At 37.8% G+C, this 19,556-nt stretch overlaps 1 protein-coding gene across 2 annotated transcripts in view; it reads right to left on the reverse strand.

Moving 5' to 3' along the window:
• Positions 1 to 200: 200 nt before the first annotated feature.
• The window catches only part of PTDSS1 (phosphatidylserine synthase 1), a 29,777-nt gene continuing 10,421 nt past the window's right edge, over positions 201 to 19,556 (reverse strand). The window contains exons 5-13 of one of the 2 annotated variants that reach the window (XM_048939998.1): positions 18,170 to 18,328; positions 14,473 to 14,624; positions 12,845 to 12,986; positions 11,867 to 11,979; positions 10,320 to 10,385; positions 6,496 to 6,595; positions 5,275 to 5,343; positions 4,714 to 4,783; positions 201 to 3,447 (exon numbers count right to left, since the gene is read on the reverse strand). In XM_048939998.1, coding sequence (XP_048795955.1) covers positions 3,338 to 3,447; positions 4,714 to 4,783; positions 5,275 to 5,343; positions 6,496 to 6,595; positions 10,320 to 10,385; positions 11,867 to 11,979; positions 12,845 to 12,986; positions 14,473 to 14,624; positions 18,170 to 18,328 — 981 coding nt within the window. In that variant the 3' untranslated portion in view covers positions 201 to 3,337. Of the gene's footprint in view, positions 3,451 to 4,713; positions 4,784 to 5,274; positions 5,344 to 6,495; positions 6,596 to 10,319; positions 10,386 to 11,866; positions 11,980 to 12,844; positions 12,987 to 14,472; positions 14,625 to 18,169; positions 18,329 to 19,556 lie in introns of both variants that reach the window. The other variant, XM_048939997.1, reaches the window with a different exon arrangement.

The following is a 19,556-nucleotide window of genomic DNA, read 5'->3' on the forward strand; positions in this document are numbered from 1 at the left end:
CTTCAGAAGACATTCAACCATTCACACTATCAGATCTGCTGTGTGGAAATAATAAATCACAGTAAAACCTTAGTGTCTGCAATAGGCTGCCGAGGAACTGCTTCAGCTGTCAGCAGGAAATTGCACACAATAGTGTAGTAACTTCTGAAGACAGTATGTAATTTTTTCCTATGCTTCACAGGTACAGACAAGCACACACACAGGGTGACACGGGTTGATTTACTGAGTTATTGCAAAATACAATACTTTGCAATCAATACAGAGCAATTCTATTCAAAACTATTAAATACATGGTAACACTTGTGTCCTCTTGTGATAACATGGTAAAAAATATTAAAAGTTTTAACAGCTGGAACATCAAATTATCATCTTCACAGAAGAGTAACAGAAGCACTGGTCAAAATCACACTCCAAAAAGTTAATTAGGTGCTGTATATAATCTACACAGCAACTTTAGCACTTGAATCAAGTACTCCAGGCTAGCACTGGTTCATTTCATGCCTGCATCTTAAAACTCTTCATTTTCATTTAGTCCACCACATAAAGTTCATGCCACAACCCTCTGCTTATGCCATGCTGCCCCAAATTAGCCTCCCTTCAATGGCTGACAGCATCAATGGACAGCCTCCAGAAGGCCAATTCAGATCTCTCATTAGCAGCAGGGGAGATCACCAGAGGACAGAGAAAGAAAAACATCAGAAGCGAGAAAGTAAGAATGAGAAAGTGAGACAGAACGAGCAGTTGAAAACAGAGCAGTGCATCTGTGACTATTTCAAAATACTGGTCAAGCAGCAGAATTCATACATGGATGCTTGTTGCTAAACAGTTCAGTGACTTGCCATTGTAGGTATCACACACCCCAAATTCAGCAATAGCATACTAAATGATACAATCACTTTAAGTTTACAACGGTGACCAAAAGCACCTTTCCAACATGAGCTAGCACAAAGCTCATGCCCAAAGATGATGGGGCTGAAAATACAGTTGTCAGTCAGCAGAGGACTTGTGAGAACACGTGTGAATTCCAGCCAGAACTGTTGACAGAGGACAGGAAATGCCATTTTTCAAGCAGTGTTTGAAGAGCTGACTTCAGTTTATGCTCACTGTAGCCTTCCCTCTTTTAAGGAGCAAAGAAAACTCAGCCAACCAAACAGAAAAATCACAGGAAATATTTATAAGGTGTTGTTACACAACATTTCTTCTATGCCAGTGCTGTTGTAACAGCATACAGAATCAGCTTCCACCAGGACAACACTATTTGCCTTTTCAATATTTTTTAGGGTGCAGTTCAGCAATGCAAGCACCAGGTCTGCATTTACAAAATGTGTGCTCATCCCCACAGGCAACTAGATAGTATACTTAAGCATCTGTGTGCACGTGCAAGGCCTTGTACACACAGTTGCAAGTATAAAACAGGCTCTCACCTTTCAAAACCACACTACTTATCGCATCCAAGCCATCAGACTTCCAACCTCTTGCTTTGGTATTGAATTGACAGCAAATTTACAATGCCACTCTTCAGCCTTACACAGACTGACTTATTAATCAAAACAATAAAAAAGAAACAAGAAGATCCAAAGAAATCTACAAATACATTCATCAATATGCAGCACACCACAATAAAGACAATACATGGAAGTGAATGACAACCAAGTACTTTCAGGAAAGCTTTAAAGTCTTCCTATCATTTTTCTCATGTAACATTTAATGTTACCGTGTCAATGATTAAATAGCAGCTTCTAAGTTACCTCTGAAGTTGTACGCTTGCTTTGATTGAAAAAGGGAGGGGAACAAAGGGCCTCTGAGGAATTCAGCAGCAACACAGTTAAGTGCATTGAAAACGTCGATTTGTGGCACATAGGAATTCATGGCTTACACAGGATACTTTTTTCCTATTTACAGTATCATACACTTGTATAAAGCCTTTGCTGCGTTTTCTTCAGTATTTATTCTGTGGCAAATCACAGTAACTTAATCATGCAACAAGAAAACCTCAGTCTCTTTTGCAGATTAATGATTAATGGGTATTAGCTTACTTAAGCTACATATTTCTACGAAGTCCGTGAGTCCCAAAATCTAATTGGCACAAAACCATTTTGATAATTTAATACAGGAACAGATTGTTCTTGATTGTTTACCTCTTGACTTAATGTCTGTTCGCACATGATGCATTATCCGCTTTGCCAGACATCAGAATTAATGTTTCAAAACAACAACAAAAAACCCTGCACCTGCACGAAAGAGTCCTTTGCTGTTGGGTATCTGACTGCAAGACAGAAAATATCAAATCAACTGTGGTATATCACAGTAACATCATGCTACCTCTCAGATATCAAAGACTACAGAGTCTTTGCAAATAACTGTTTATGGAAGTAGTAAGCAACTTAACTTCAGCAGAAAAACTGCCTTATCATCAGGCCTGGTACATCAGAGCCTTCAAAGCAGTTTCTGCTCTCAGTCTGAAGAAGCTGGGATTTCTTGGTTCCAGCTGAGGCAGAGGCAAATTAAAGGAGATTGGAAAGAAACACAACACAAGATGACACAGCTAAAAGAATGACTTGAAAATGCAAAATTAAGTACTGCAGTAAAAACAACTAAATGACATAACTGAGTGTAAGAGGCATGGCCCTCCCTCTCTACTTTGCAGTAGGTTTTATCTAAGTATTTAACAGAGCTTGAAGAAATAAGAGTATGTAACAGTCAAGCAAATGGACAACACAAAACTAAAACGTCATATTTAAAGGGCAATTTCACATCCTTTACAAGAAATCTGGACCCATTTCTTAGTTGGTAAAGCACTGTCCCCAAGTGTGGAGAGCCTTTAACTAAAAGCAAGCAGCTGGATATGAGTACAGAAATGTAAAATATTTAAGGAATCCCTTCTAGAAAAATTCTGAGACTGAGAAAGACTGGCAGCTGCTTTTAGTCAAAAGGATTGCATATTCTTTTAGACAACAACAAAAACACAGTGAAATAAAACAATCCCATCGACCATGCAAACTGATTATCAGCTTACTATCCTTTGTGTTTATGTCCTCAACTAAGATATTAAAAACTTGCAACACCTGAACACAAAACAGGGCGTACCTGCTATGACAAGATTATGTTCTTTCCAGCATACTCGCCATTAGCTTTTGTTGCCACATGCTGAAGAAACTAGATGTATATCAGTGAATGGCAAGTATCAACAGGCAATGATTTGCACAACACTGGTGGCTCCATCATGACCATCCTTAACAACTTTTTTAAAATTTAAAATCAATCTTCCATTTGGAAACTCAGAGCTAAATCTGAATTTCTTTGTCATCTCGTGGTAGAATATCTTCAGACATCATTCTTACTTCTTGCCAATTCCATTTGTTACTTTTGATCTGGAGTGTCGATTCCTCCTTCGAGACGAATGGCTTTCACTATTGACTGGATGTTTTGGTGGGCTGTTGTCAGCACCTGCTGAGAAATACACACTTTTTGACTATCTGACATCAGTAAGTTCTTGTCCAAAAGACAATAAAGTTTTCTAGAGCTGGTGAGGAATGATACGGAATAACTCAAGCTAATATAAACTGGCTGGTACTTGTACTCCATCTAGTGGCCTACTAAAAAAAAACTTCAGATTTCTGTAAAATTCCTCATCCTACAAGAAATTTTAGAACTTTTCTATAACAAAATATAGCAGGCCAACATCATCTATTTTAAATGACATCAAAGTACAGATCTCCACACTGTTACTGCTGGCAGGCATTGCTATTAGAAATTATGAGCTACAAAGTCACAGATCCTTTGAGAGAACATTTCCTGTTTCCAGTCTTTCATATGACAGCCCATATGTGACTCTGAAAAAGCAAAGGGAAACAGGGACTGGAACATGAAAGAGGCTGAAGCTTGCAGTTAATGAAGAAACAAAGTTAGAAAATATATGTAGTTGCTTGGCTAGATTTGTTCAGCAATGTGAGAGAGACTTTTTGACTGCAAACAATTTAACTCCATATAAAAATCCATAAATTCACAAAGCTGTGAATAAGTTAATATTAGCATCTAGAAAAGTTGCATAATAGCACATATAAAAAGAAGCTCTGATGTGGGTGCTTTTCAATGTATGATACACATGATGCATAGGTATTTTAATGTCACAAGTACAACTGGAACATAAGCTCCGACAAGTAAGTTTCAGATATGAAGTTTGATTATTTTTTTTTTTTCAATATGCAAGCCCACAGTAACAAATAAAACAAGGAGTTAAGTAACTTAACTGGGCTGTAGGGTAGGGAAAAGATGTCAGACAAATGGGTTGTCTTTGCTTAGTACAGAGGAAGCTATTTATGACAAGATCATAAGCTCCAGGCCAAGTTCTTGACTGATTTAAAAAGCAAAAATAACAGCATAATCCACATTCACATGTTTAAAATCAAACATGCAATGTTCAAATAGAAAACTCATTCTGAACAGTTCTTAAATACATAATGTTCTAAAACTACAAGAACGATGTATAATAGCAGCACAAAAATGTAACTACTTCATGAAAAAATAAATACATTTGCAAGAGTTGGAAGAAAAAAGGCCGTAAAGCCAAATAGCTTTGCAGAAGATTTATCTGTATAGCTCCTGCAGGCTCGTTAAGGAAGTCCAGTTGTCTCCAAGTTTCTCAAGTTTCACTTCCTAATGCTAAGCATTAATGCTACCACTTTGAGAATATACGTGCAAGAGTGCCAATACCTTTACTGAATTTAGAATGAAGCCAGGAAGCATCTGGACTGTACGGGCTGTCTTCACTTTCTGATAAGGTCTGTGAAAAACAAGAGGGAGATGTGTCATTAGGATGCTGGTTCTAGAAATCACTGCTTCTCCACTTCACAGTCAGACTCACAAATTTACACCATGGCAGATACAGCCTGTACTTAGGACCTTTCCCTTCCTAGTTAGGAGACACAACGCAGATGATACAATAACAATTCACTACTTGTCACGTAATCTGTTGTGAAATCAAGTGTTCTTGCTATTCTCCTTGCATACCACCTGTGCAGTGGGAATGTTAATGAACTACTCATCTCTGAATTCTATGACAAAATCACAGCTTAAATTTGAGAGCCTAAGAGCATTCTTTAGAAACCACAGTATAATCTGGCATCTGTTCAAGGCTCACTGAACTCAGAGCTCTTTCTGTTGACTTCAGTTAGACTCTGGACTGTCCTCCTCTCTCCCATATATGCCAGCTCTGGTAAAGAATTCTAACATCTAATTAGGTATAAAACAAAAACAGGCTTTCCAGTAAAATACCTTTTCTCGGTGGCCATAGTATTCTGCGTACCAAACCATGCCATATAAACACAGGAAAGTTGTAAAGGCCTAAAAAAACAAGGAAGGAGAAAAATTAAAAAAAAAAAAAAGGTTTGTTTTTTTTTTTGCCCAAACTCTTTGCTAGTTCAAGATCTTAAAGTGTGTTTAAAAACTGTTTTGGACATTGTGCTCAGGACATGACTTAGCAGAGGGTTGTTAGAGTTAGGGTAGTATGGTTAGGTTGTGGTTGGACTCGATGATTTAGGTCTTTTCCAGCCTGAGCAATTCTATGATGTTTGAGCTCCTGGACATTCCAAAGCTGGAGACTTTCATGACCATGAGACCATAAGAATACATACATAGAGATAACTTGCATACATGACCTGGTACAAACATCATAATCAGGCAGTTGACAGACAGTCGTAGGTATGGACCAGAGCAATCAGTCTAGGAGAAAAGAATTCTCCTTTTCCTTGCTCCATACTTCATGCTGCCTTTCACATTTGGTTTTGTGGTGTTGATGTGGGCAGCAATTCAGTACTTCTCCTCTGAAGTCTTTGGAACAAAATCATCATGCTAAATAATAGAAAATAAATTCCAGTTCCCTACCACCTGTTTAAAGCTGCATTCCCATTTAGAAGGAAGAAGTGTTTATTGGTTATTTTTCAGTGACAATAATATGTTTGACATAGGATTTACATGACTGGCATGGCCAGCACACATTATAAAATGGGCATCTCGTGCTGCATTTGCACTAATCACAATGAAATACAGAAGGCAGAGTTTGCCTGATAAGGCAGGGTTTATGCAGTTGTAAGACTTCAGTGTGAAACACGCGTTACTCATCAGTGTTAGTCATTAACTCCCGCTCCTCTCCAAAGGGCACCACTGGAAGCATCTCCAAAATTATCTCCAATTGAACTGCCATTTTCTCTCATGAAGACAAGCTCTCAAACTAGAGTTGGTCTCACTGTTAAGTACCAATACAGTGGCTACATTATGTTCTGTTGAGAACTGTGAGAAAAAAGTTATTCTAGCCCCTCCATAATGTGTTCTAAGTGACTTTGAATTTGCTTTTCCTAGGATGTGCACCATGGCATTTCCCCTAGGATGTGCACCAAGTTCTTTACTAGCATTTCCCCACAGTGACCCCCTACTGCCAATTTAGGTACTTTTGATGCTTTCGCCATGCCTACATTTCACAAAAGAATTCTCACTTACCACACAGAGAAGCCAAAACACGACATACAGTATTTGTGTTTTGGAGAAAAGATCCTGTCCAAATTTTATGCACACAATAGCTTCAAGGAAAGCAATAACCCTGTGGGTAAAGGAAAGAGAGAGGGGGGGATTATAAAAAAAAATAATTAATAATAATAATAAAAATATTTCACTCGTTCACAACCCAGACTCAGGACTGCCAGCTCTGAACAACAGCTACATTCTGGTTAGCACACAGCTCCCCTATGACCACATGAAATGGAAGACTCAGAAATCTATTTTTTATTCTTTTCTTCGGCATAAACAGCCTACAAAAAGTGACCATCTAGCAGTACAGAATTCCATAACTCTCTGCTTGCACAAGGAGCAAGCAGGAGTGTATGCCAATAGCAGAGAATTTCTGTTTATACCAACCACTGCACCTCATCCCTCACCAGATAAAAAAGTCTTTCCCATGCTGAACAACCAACAGGTTCCCTGTTTGTGAAGTAAAACTGTTTCAGATATTTCTTGACAGGACACAAATTTGCTACAGTTCTAAATTAGACTCCTTTGCTCACTTCAGATGGATTTTAATGAGAAAAATAACATTGGTGAGTATTAGATGTTCTCTGAGAACCTGCATATTTATTCTGGTTTCTGTGTAAAGCCAGGTCCACACTAAGTACCAGAGGATTTATGAAGAAAACTGCAATACTTACTTCCCTATCCGGCATTGTAAGAATCAAAACAAGTGTCTTCAGGTCTCTCTCATCACTAGAAATTTACATTTTTGAGGCTCAGAGCTATGGAGTCCTGTATACCATGTGGTATGGAATGAGGGGGCTATGGATGCAGGCCAAGCAGATGCCAAGAACAGCCAGCAGACCCCAGATCTTCCATGAAAGAGGAGGAAAATTACACCAGCTGCACAAAAGCTACAAGTTGCTGAGGTGCATATTGGTAAAAACTAGAGAATTGTGTTACTTTGTTTAGTCACCAGCTTTTTTTCTTTCTTAGTTTTATACTGCTCTTACTGACACAGCCACAGTAGTGGGAAAAGAAAGAGCACCACCAGGACACAGACACAGAAGGGTATGACATACTTGAAGGCATAAACAAATCGGAGGCTATGTTCAAGGACTCAAAAAATGATACAGCTGTTTCTGCTGTATTTATATATTATTTCCTTGATTCTTACTAAGAACACTTGGCCTAAATGCATTACACAACCGGTCAATTATGTACAATATCAATACAAGAAATAGGAGATTAGAACACAGAAGAATGCTAACAGAGGAAGGTGTAGCACTCCTCTGAAGGCTGATGACAATACTCACATCACTGATTCCTGGGCTGAAGAACTGAATATCTAAGTTTGTATTTGTTGAAATCTTTCAACATCCAAAAATTTACTGTATTTTTAAAGGATTTACCTTAATGAAAATGATGCCATTTCCAGTAGACACACTGCACTGGAATTGTTCATGCCTTGCATTACTTACTGTCCATCTGCCAGCAAGTGATGCTGCATAGTATTGTTAAGCTACAGAGCACTGTTTAACATGAATGCAAAGCACTGCTCTTCATTAATTAGGCATGTGAAAATTCAATCTGTGACTTTGGAACCATCTCTTGACTATCACAGGTACAAAATATTCTAAATGTGTGCTTTTAATCATTTCAAAAATGACACTCAATGTAGTTAAACTACTAGATGAGTGCTGTTTTCCCTGCAAGCATCTTGATGTTGCTCTTTTTGCTAACAGACTACAGCAACAAGCAGTATGTAGAGTACTTGCTCCGTGCACACTTTGCACAATTAGATCAGACTGTCAACAAATATTTAATAACAGTTCCTATGATGCAATATTTGACTCTGTTTGCTGACAAATTACACTAATTTGCTCAGGGAGAGCTTTAAGCCGAGGTTGATACGCTTACCATACTCCTTAATGATTTTCCAGAGAGAGAAAGTAAACATTAGAATCTTGTTTCCCTTTATCTTACAAAGGATTAACTTCACATCTATTCATATTTCTTTCTTAATTGCACAGAACTTTTAAACTCTTCTTTCCAAATTATTAAATAGTTTAAACCTGTGGTTTACCACCTGTAGTTGAGAACTGACATGTTTATACGTACTGAAATGATTTGTTCCATATTTCAGAAAAATGTCTGTGTTCAAATTCAAACATCTGAAATGCTAGTTCAGCTGCTCTTTAACTACTAAGATGCTTATGCACAAACAGAACAAGTTTATTTGGTTCTAATTGTAAATTAAGTAGTCATATTAACCGTATGATTGTTGAGTTATCTTCAGTGCTAAAGCACCATACATACAAGAACCAGGACAGGTTACACTGCAATGATTGAGGGACATGGTTTAGTGGGAGCTACTGGGAATAGGTGAATGGTTGGACTGGATGATCTTGAAGGTCTTTTCCAACCTTGGTGATTGTATGATTCTATGATTCTATGATTAGCACAAAAATGCTACTGGGGATTATGTATGTTACAGTCTCTATCAATCATAACGCATGTTCCAAGGAGGAGGATCCTCTGCAGGTAAGTAGAGGCATACAGAAAATATTACAAACTCCTATAGAGCAATAAAGCTAAACAAGACCAGAACATGACTACCTTGTGGAAATACAGTGGAAGTTATGACCATGAGCTGAACACAGTAATGGATCCATCGAGGAAGATGGTAATTCAGTGAAAGAAATCAGAATTTAGGTTCATCCAAACTCAAGGACACACGTGTCACATTCTCCATTGTACATTTAAAACAAGATTAGAAATCCCTTTAACCGAACTTCAGCATGTTCTGCTCTCATCTCAATTAACTGCTGCAAAAGGGGTACTGCTTACGATGGTGCATCTGAAAACCAACCTGCTGACTCAACACTTTCTGAAACACTGAGACTAACGGTAAAGGTGACAAAGTTTGCCAAAGCACTGTCTCTACATAAGATCTGAACATTTTATGGATCACTGAAGTGCTATTCTAAAACAGCAACAGCTTCTATAAAGCACAAAAATGACAACTGAAGACACAGTAATCTTGATGATAATAAAACAGCTGTTTTAATTTACAATCACTGCAATCAGAAAAGTTTCTTGACTAGTTTTTTTTAAATATATATTTCTTTTACAAGACTTAAGATTCCTTATGCTTGCCAATTTGTAGGTTTACAAATCAGAGACCAAACCAGACACTACTATGTTGCTTATTTACTAGAAGCAACCAGAAGTTACGGTGCAACAACAGCATACACTTCTGGTTTCAAGAAGCGTCTGCTCTCGTCAAGCCATCTAGAGAAGGAAATTCTCACTAAAAGCAATCTTGCCAACTCTTCATTTAAAGATCTCCAAGAGATGGCAAAAGAAATCACAGACAGAGTAACCAATGTTCAGATTATCCTTCTTTCCCCTCTTTGAGAACAGCACAGGCATTTTTGACAACTGTGGCTTTTTTGACCATCTTTTATTGCAATTACTTGACAGGAATGCAGTAGGTGCAAAAGCTTTATCCTTCTGATCTATCTGAGAATATGGACAGCAAGGCCAATGCTACTCTGAAAGAGGCTCGCCTTATCCAGCAGTTTCCAGTTTTCCCTTCTGTTTTTCTCCTTACTCTTTCCATCACTTCCCATTTCAATATCTGTAAATCCAGAATTTTCTTTTCCTCTGAACTAGCACGAAGAAAATCTCTCTGTATTCTTCTTTATACTACAAAGAACAGAAGATAGACACTGGCTTTACCAAAAACCTGTTTCTGTGCTGGAATCGTGCTTAACACCTGTCCAAATTTGAAGTTAGATTGCAGCAAGAACACTTACCCAAACACCCAGCACTGAGTTCCCACCCTCTTGCACTGTGTATCTGTGAGGTAGGCATAGTATTGCCTGGGAAGGAAAACATAAGAAAATTCTTCAGTGATGTTAAAAGTTCCCAGAACATTTACATTTAGAAAAGTAGTTTATGTTACAGGTGGATTTGTACTGAAAATGAAGTGCTGATACTTGAATTCACATGCAATCAATCTGGATATCTACCAGATGGCTTCAATTCCAGCAGCAGAGATTATCATACAGATCAAATAGCTTGAAACAACACAGAAAACAATTCTGAGAGCAAGGACTGGGAAATTACCTGAACTAGGTGAGTAAAGCTACAAATCTGTCTCCTGCCTCTCCATTGAATCTCCAGTTCCTTTGGGCAACATACAATAAATAGTCTCAGAAGAATCAGAAAATCCCTTACTTTTTTCACAGTTTCTTTTTAATTTGCAAACAATTGCATTTTCTTGACAGTTGTGTGTTTGAATCTTGTAAGTAACTGAACGTGGCTACGCCACATCCTGGGCCAGTGCTCTAAGCACGTTTTCCTCTCAAGAACAGATTAGAATTTCTCACTATTTTTGAAAACTGTCTGCAGACCATTCTGCTCTGCTTCCTTTAAGCTCCTAAATTTTAAGAAGAATTCAGTGGCGAATCCCCTCCAAAATAAGAACCAAGTTCCTTTTCTCAGTCTCTGATTTCCACTGACAGATAGGGAAGCCAAGCATTATTAACCCAACAATTTTAGGGTTGTTTAAGAAAAAAAGACTTCTACAGACTGTGAAGTACATTAAAATACCTCAAAAAATCATTATGCAGGAGCTTATAGGACATCTGACATGATTTAATTAGCAGTGCAAAATCCCTGCATATAACTTCTGAGATTACCAGCTATGAAAACCACTGTATTTTATGAATAAAGCAATGCATGTCTGCTATGTAACTGTCAAAAGGTAACAACACTTTACTCATGAATATAAAATTGCTTGACCCTATCTTCAAAACTGGGTCAATTTTATCTTCAGCTATGTCATAGGAAAAAAAATATGAAGACAAAATGAATGCATGACTAAAAGGAGGTTTCTACACTTGTTAACAGTGCATATATGCTGTTATGTCATTCAGAGTAAGGTAACGTTCTACCTCTTCCTCTCACATGCTAACATTTCCTGTAGACAAGCAAAACAAGGAGCTCAGAAAAATCAACAGCTCTATTCTCCCTCATCTGCAGTTTTGTGAGCATTTGACTCAACAACTCAGCTACTTTTGCACAGGGTCCTTAAGGATAACATATGCAGATTCTATACAAATGAAAGATGGAACAGAGAGATTCTGCGTCCTCATGGAAACACACGTGTACCTCAATAGCTTACTGGGCAGAAAAGACACTTCAATGAGAAATTATGGCTACTTTGCTTTTCATGGTAGCAAAAGCATGTACTTTTTTGAAATGTAATGTTGTTATTCACAAATTACACATAGTTCTTAGGGCCTATAAGTTAAGCTACTCTTAAGGTAAGAAGAAATACCTTGGGCAACAAAATTACCTTACAGTGGGTGCTGTAATGATTCCTATGAAGAGAATTCTCCCCCAGCTTAAAGGGTGACTCGCTTGGAACACAAAGATATGTTTCAAAAAGAACGTGTTCAACTCAGTCAGCTAAAACAAAAACAAAAAGTCAGACAACAGTTTTCAACCTGCTTAACTTCTAATGATTTACTACCAAAAAAACTGCATAGATTAATATGTTAACTAAAATAGGGAAGAAAAACTGTTTATGCTTCACTGTAAGCATGCTTGTTAGGCTGAGAATTTACAGAGCCTAGGACAAATAAGGAATGTGCAAATAAAACACAGAATTCTCCTCTAGACACCTCTAAGAAAGTATTTGGTCTCTTTCCTGAAACCTGTTAAGGGATCAGACACTCAAGTGCACTGCAGGTGTCTTCTGGAACCTTTCATATTCTAAATCAGGTAAGAATGATTAAGACTAATTTGTAAGAGAGACAGAAGAGATCATAAATATAAGTCTATTTTAAATACACTAAACCCTTCTTACCCCATTTCAAAAACTAAACGTGACAAATTAAAAAAGTGGTTTTAGTGAGATCTGTTAGCATTTGCATGACTACATGCTCAAGCACCTGGGTCATATTATAGAGTCTTGCTGGATCACAGTCAGAGTTTTGGGTACCACGGAGCCATCTAATAGTCAATGTGGAAGAAAAAAAAAATGAAAAAACCCACAAAAATGGCAGTTTTAAAAACTGTACCAGTTGCAAAGAGAAATCTGATACCCAGCACAACAATCTATAACTTTTTTTTCCTGGAGATTCTGTAATTACACTCCTGAACTATCATGTAACTTTCGTGAACAATGCCCTGACCGGTTCTGTATGATCAATTCATTTAATTGTGTGTTTCAATGATGGACATACACTGCTTTAGAATATCTTCTAGCCAAACTCAGCCAATAAGTAACTGAGCTGATGGCAGCTTTGATTTCACAGAACTCATTTCTTACCTGCCAAATGATCATGAAAAGATAGATTCCAGCCACTCTTTGAAATGAAGACTTCGGGTCAAACCAGCGGACATAGGTCCAGCTGGCTGGGGTGAACTGTAATACAGCCCTTTTGATTTTCCCTGTGGTCGTGTGAATATCCCTAGAAAAAGAGAATGGCTGGAGTTAAAACAAGGAAGATGCAAGGAAGAGAAATAAAAAAAAAAAAAGCAATAGCCATTCTACTATGAAAGGCTGCCCTTCTCAAACTTGAGTCTTAAAGTAAAATTCATCCATCGTTCTCTCTGCGAGGGAAAGAGAAACAATCATGATGGTTCTAAAAATGCCCTGGAAAAATCTAGAGGATATTTATCCTTATAGTGTACTCCTCCACCCAATGCTTCTTTTTTTCCCACAGCTCACAGGTATCTGTCCTTCAAAGAGATCAGATTTATTATTTGTTATGCATATAAGAGGCTGGCTCCACAGGTTTGGACATAGTGCACTTACAGCACACACAGCCCTTCCCTTCCTGGTCTCATATTTGAAGCATGAGAATCTTTTGGAAAGAAGTGCAATAGCACTGTTACAAGCTAGCAGATGTTTAGATTCCTTTTTGAAAGGGGATGTAAATGGAGGTTCATCTGACAGATGTTATGGTTTTTGCTTTTGATAACATCAATTCACTTAAGTAACAGCACCAAAAGAACAGGAAATTTTAAGAAAAAAATAGTTCTGCCAAAGATATTCTACTGTTTTAATTCTCAGTGAACTCTAAACTCATTATTCTTTCCAAACGTGGGAAAACTGAATTGAGACTAAAGACTGGATGGCTCTCAGAACAATGTACATATTTGTGAGGGAAGAAAGCAGGACAGAAGTCCTTACAGGGAAAGAAATTGGAAGTCAGGACTCGAGCTCCTTTTCCTTCTTCAATATCAACTCAAGACACTGACCTTTGGCAAACTATTTCATTTAAACTAGTTTCATCTGTGCTATTGGTAACGTACAGATAACCGTGCTTGACACTTACTGGCAGGGAAGGGGAAGAAAGGGCAAAAACTATGGAAGAAAGCAAACCTGGGAGAGATAAGAATTGAAACTTACTGGGCCAGGAGCTGCCACGTGCAAAAATGTCTTAATTTTGCAATCTGATTTATTTTAGAAGGTTAATAGCAGGGTAAGGCAATTCACAGCATATGTACAATCAGCCTGATCTCTCTTCTGCATGGATAACTAATGCTGCCAGACCAATGTCTCATCAAGATGAGCACCAGTGTAGTGTTCATTATAAACACTGCATAAGGAGAAAACAATTTCAACCACCTTTGTTCACTGTCTTCTTCAAAGTTTTATTGGTATAAACAATAAGCTGAATATGTAAATAACTTCTTTTAACTCAGGATTAATGTCAGTAACTTAGACTGCAAAGGAAAATTATATATATATAAAATCATATTTTAAGAATATATGCTCTATAGCAACATTAATTAGATAGGTTTTTAACGCTTAAATTTACAGCACTGTTAGCACAAGCAGATTGCGTGTTATTTCTATACTACATGCATACATAAAGACAGTTTGCTTTCCAAAGAACTGAATTTAATATTAAACTAACAATGTTTAATCAAGCTTTAATTTAGACCTACTTGAAGCTGGCCCAGTGATAGGTCCTCATCTCCAAGAAACGACAAACTACCATTCCCAACCAGATGCCACCCCCGTTACAAAGCAGGATGTCCAAAATGACTTGATCCCACCAGCATTCAGCAAAGTTAGGCAGAAGATGCATGAAGAAGAGCTACAGAATACAGCAAAAAGATTTTGGGTGAGGAACAGCATAGAAGTCATATAAATTCATTCTGAAGAACACGTTAAAAACGATCAGCTTTTTCATATTTGTCATACCTCAAGGACACAAGCCACAACCACTGCAAATTGATGAGAGCCCTTCCATTGATTCTAAAAGGCCTTGAGTAAGTCCACATAAGACCACAGAGTTCCTTCTCCCCATTCCCTCTTGGGGCTATGCTGTATACAAGACTGTGTCAGATATAAGGACAGTGTTCAGCTTTCAGCCTCAACGAGGATACACAGAATATTCACAGAAATGAAATGAAGCAAGCAAAATTACTATTTGGTGTTGTTTTCCAGAATAAAGCGGCTGTTTCCTGCTTAAAAAAACAACATTTTTCTTTCCTGCTATTTGAAGTAGTATATTTCTAAACAAGCAGTAAGTTGCAGTAAGTAGAATGGCCCTGTTTTTAAATAACTGTCAACAATAGGGCATTTTGGAATTTAAGACTTAAAACTTGTTCTAACTTCAAAATTCTTTCTTTCACTTATTATTTTTAGGAAATTTAATGACCATAAGAAGATTTAGAGTTTGCCAATAACTCAGACACTACAAGATTTGCTGTAATACTTGATCCAGAACAGCTCAAGCCAATTGAGAGGATATTTAAGTTCTTCTTCCTAGTTAGTCTCTGATATGCACCAACTGTGAAGATAACTATTAAGATACAGGAAAATAGGGCAGAAACAAGCCAACAGCACACTAAAAAGCTGCTGGGATTGGGATATATCAAAACATACTTAGGCTTCCCCTACAAAGCATATGAATGATTTACTGCTTTAGCAGTTGACTTCCCTCTGAATTTAATCTATGGCTTAACTGAAGACCACACTGAGGCTCCAGTAAGGCAATTAAAAGTATTTGCAGATACATTTGGTAACTTCAAGCTTTTGGTAGTGTGAAGGAGAACTGGCTAGACAGCCAGTTAAGGCAAGACGTAAGCACAATGTACTGTGAGCTAGCAATGGATTCACCTCCACCCATTCTCATTCAAAAGAAAGTAATTGAATTATTTAGTCCACAAGAAAAAATAAAAAAAATAATAAAATAAAAAAATCACAGCAACCGAAAAATTAGAGACTGAAAATATTAGTTGAGGTCTGAAAACCAAGACATCCACATGTCAAGCAGTTCCCCTTGGTATACACACAGAAATGCTTAACAAAGCACATAAACTAAATAACTCGTTAACTGACAAAACTTGTGCCATGTTTATGGGAGAATTAACAAATACACACGATCTATGCATCTGTGGAAGATTATTGGTATGATTTTGTAATAGAGTATCTTTGGTTGATAAGTGTAGAAATAAGATATCCCCTCCCAGAAATCAGGTGTGTGAAAAAGAACATGAAGAATGTTCTCTGTACACAGCAAGAATGAACAGAGGTCAATTTATAAAAATTACAGTGACCAGTGTTGAGTTACCCTTCCTTTGAAAACCCTTGTGAAGTGTATCAAAGTACCTTGGTCTTCTTTGTCAAAGCTACATGAATTTCAACCTGTAGAAAAGAAATTTGTAGCTTTCCTGCAGGAACCAAGCTATACAAGATTGCTCGTTATCTTGCTACAAACAGCTTCCCTTTCATGTTTCAAGCAGATTTAACACCAAAGGGGCACTAGGCTATGAATCTCCATGTGCAATAAACAAGCCAAAGACACCAGAAGTTACAGATAGTGAGGCAGTGAAAAACAGACCACAGGTGTTAGCCAGCCAGTTTCTGAAGTGCTTGCTGTTTTCCCAGCACAAGAGATCAAGGACTGCCTGAATCCCAACTTTAATCTGATAGACAGTAGCATGAGCCAAGTGTATCATTTCAGGATGGGGAGCCAGCTGAAAACCATTAAAGCTAATAGGAGATGCACAGCTAAATCCCCATGTAACTGCCCTGATAACTTCTGCAGGTTTCTAGTGACTCTTCTGAATTAACTAATTCATTAAAAATCCATTTGGGTGGCGATAACCCTTCCATATGTTGAACCTTATCCAGCATATTGTCTGATCCAATGATCTGCTTTTCAACAACAGGGAATACTAGACAACCCATGTGGTGTCAAATTGAAGACAACGGTTGTGTGCCTGAACAATAAGAGTGTGTGAAACAACCCCAAATTTAAACTTCTTTTCCAGAGGAAAAAATAAGTAAAATAATTAGCTAAACTATTCCTTGTGGCTGGGTACTTGTGAAATTCTGATCTTAAACAGCTTCAAAATGACTTGAAAAACATCATCAAATGCCATGGAACAAAAACATTTCTTTGAAAAGGAACTCAGGATATCAACATTTCCAAACCTGAAGTTTAATGTTAGACAACCAGATCCTTATCTGCATCTCTGAATTATAAATGACCTCTATAGCAAACAGATTTTAAAGATTAAATTCAGGTGTTTACATCTGTATCTAGCGCTTTAAGTGTGACATTTTAAACTACTTTGTCTCCAAATCTGATTAAAACTAGGCTTTTCTATTTTTGCTCTGAATTGTTCAGTCAAAGAATATAACGAAACAAAACTCACTTTCTCTAGGAACACATCCCTACATTTTAGATGATGCATTCCACCAATCAACCTCTAGGTTACATGCAAATTAGATAATACTTGAAGAAACAAGAAACAATCAATTTGAATTCTCAAAACAAATTCAACAATAAGGACCAGCAATCCAAGCAACAGTCTAGTGATTGACTCAAGTATCAGAATGCTTTTACACCAGAATAGAATTTAAAAGTGTCAAAAGCCAACCACCTTAACTATATACTTGGGAGAACTGCTGTAAAGCTGGATAACAAACAAACAAAATAGTATGTGGTACCCCAAACTATGGCACATGGTTCTATAATAGGTGCGAACTACTTTAGATCCTGGTTAGAATAACTACATTTTTATGCAAGTGAATATGAATAATCAAGGCTTTGGAGTGTGATGAAAGAAAACAAGTGTGGCTCATGTGCGTGGCTCTCAGGCCACACAATAGAAAATATCTCACTGCATTGTGTCCTGCCATTCCGTACAGACTTCTCCTCATGGGTCTCTCACTTTCCTTGCAACTCCTTTTTGCTGTACAGTACTACAACCTTACAAAATGTTCAAATACTGTTATATTTGGAGCAAGGGGATCAAGACAGTAGATACTGCAAGGTGAAAAGGGTAATACATGATCAAAATCAGAGTATACAAACCAGCACCTGAATTCACAAGGGCGTTGGCTCCTACAGCAGCAGAAAAAGAAAGAGTAGATGGCACCAATATACTGGCTGAGATTTCCCCCCTTTCAGATAAGAGTAAGCCTCCTTTTAGGTAACAGAAAGCCATCACTTACCTAAAGCCCAGATGCAACTGCACTAATTGCTTGGCATCTAGTTGATAAGGCTTAAAATATACATTCATACTGAGAATTAGTATGCCATCATTCTAGTAACAGTCATGTTTTCCCCCAGAACAACTGAAGTCCCACACATTTCCTTATACTTGAGATAAATGAGTGACCTACCTCAGTGAGCTCCCAGGTGATGCTAATAGTCCAACACAGGCCATAGCTGCGGATCAGTAAAGCCTTCATTGCCCAGCCCCAGAAGTGCCCAAAAGCAAATATATCAAAGTGGCTGAGGATTCTCTCCCAGGTGATAACATGGCAGTTCACAGCATACTCCTGTTAAAGACAGAATATAAAAACAAACAAAAAGCCTTCGGTGAATAGACAAATGCAGAAATGCTAGAATGAAGTAACTACTTTCTATCCAGTGCAACAAGCCTGACATTGTAAAGATATTATTCCCCTTTTTTCTCCTAAACTCTGTGGGAAAGCTTGCAGTGTTACCACACAGTTCCAATTTGAAGAGAGAGAACAGACCATGCTTGGAGGAGCATATATTTCTTATGTAACAAAGGAACAGCAGGAACAATAAAATCAATAATAATAAATAATGAAGCAGGAATAATGAAATCAATAATAAAAGCAGCAGTACTTGAAAAAAATAGATTCTTTGCTTTTCTTTGGGAGTTCTGATTTGCAATAACCACCTCTACCTGTTTGTCATGCAGTCTGGTAGCCAGAAATTGGTGGCTAATTCTCACCAGTTTAAGACACTAAGATATTAATCTCAATATTCCCTTGGCTATCTTTTTGTCTTACTTTCCTTACTCAATTTGCAAGAACATATTCATACTGAGAAGGTTCAGTCATAGGACTGAAGGGAAAAAAACAACAATCAAAGTGAACTTACAACTGTCCTGTCACAGATGAGCTCACACAAAAAAAACCCTCTTCTTTCCAACCCTCCTAAAATACACATTGCCATCTGCAGGTGACAAAACAGCACTGCTCAGTGCAGTTGAATTAAAGGATTCAGCTTCAGGCCCAAACCATGATCAAGTTGAAAAAGAACTGATAGATACATAATTAATCCTGGTCTCCGTGAGGACAAGAACACAATTTCACACAAATATATAGCCCATCTCTTACGCTCCCTGTCAAGAGGCAGCTAGGTCCACTATGAAACCATAAATGCTCCTTGCTGGTGGTGCTCCCTGATGTTAGGGAATGACACTGGTTCTTGCAGATGCCAGTGCTGTTCATCATTCAGAGAAAGGTGTGCCACCTGTCCTAAAGATGGCAAAGCTGTAGCTTTATCACAGATACCCAGAGATTTGAAACTTATTTGCTGGATTCCGAGTACAACTGGGAACACCCTGGCATAGAGCTGGACAAATCCACATGTAAATAGCAGCTCTGGTACATTTCTTTTTCTTTATACTCATACACATACAGAGAAAAATATCCAGGGTTCAAATCCCAGGAAATTCTGAGTTGACACGTGTGTATCTTGGTCTACATATACACACAACACTTACGGCCATACAAGTAATTTCAGGAAAAA

The sequence above is a fragment of the Lagopus muta genome, chromosome 3, assembly GCF_023343835.1.
Source record: "Lagopus muta isolate bLagMut1 chromosome 3, bLagMut1 primary, whole genome shotgun sequence".
Taxonomy (NCBI): Eukaryota; Metazoa; Chordata; class Aves; order Galliformes; family Phasianidae; genus Lagopus; species Lagopus muta.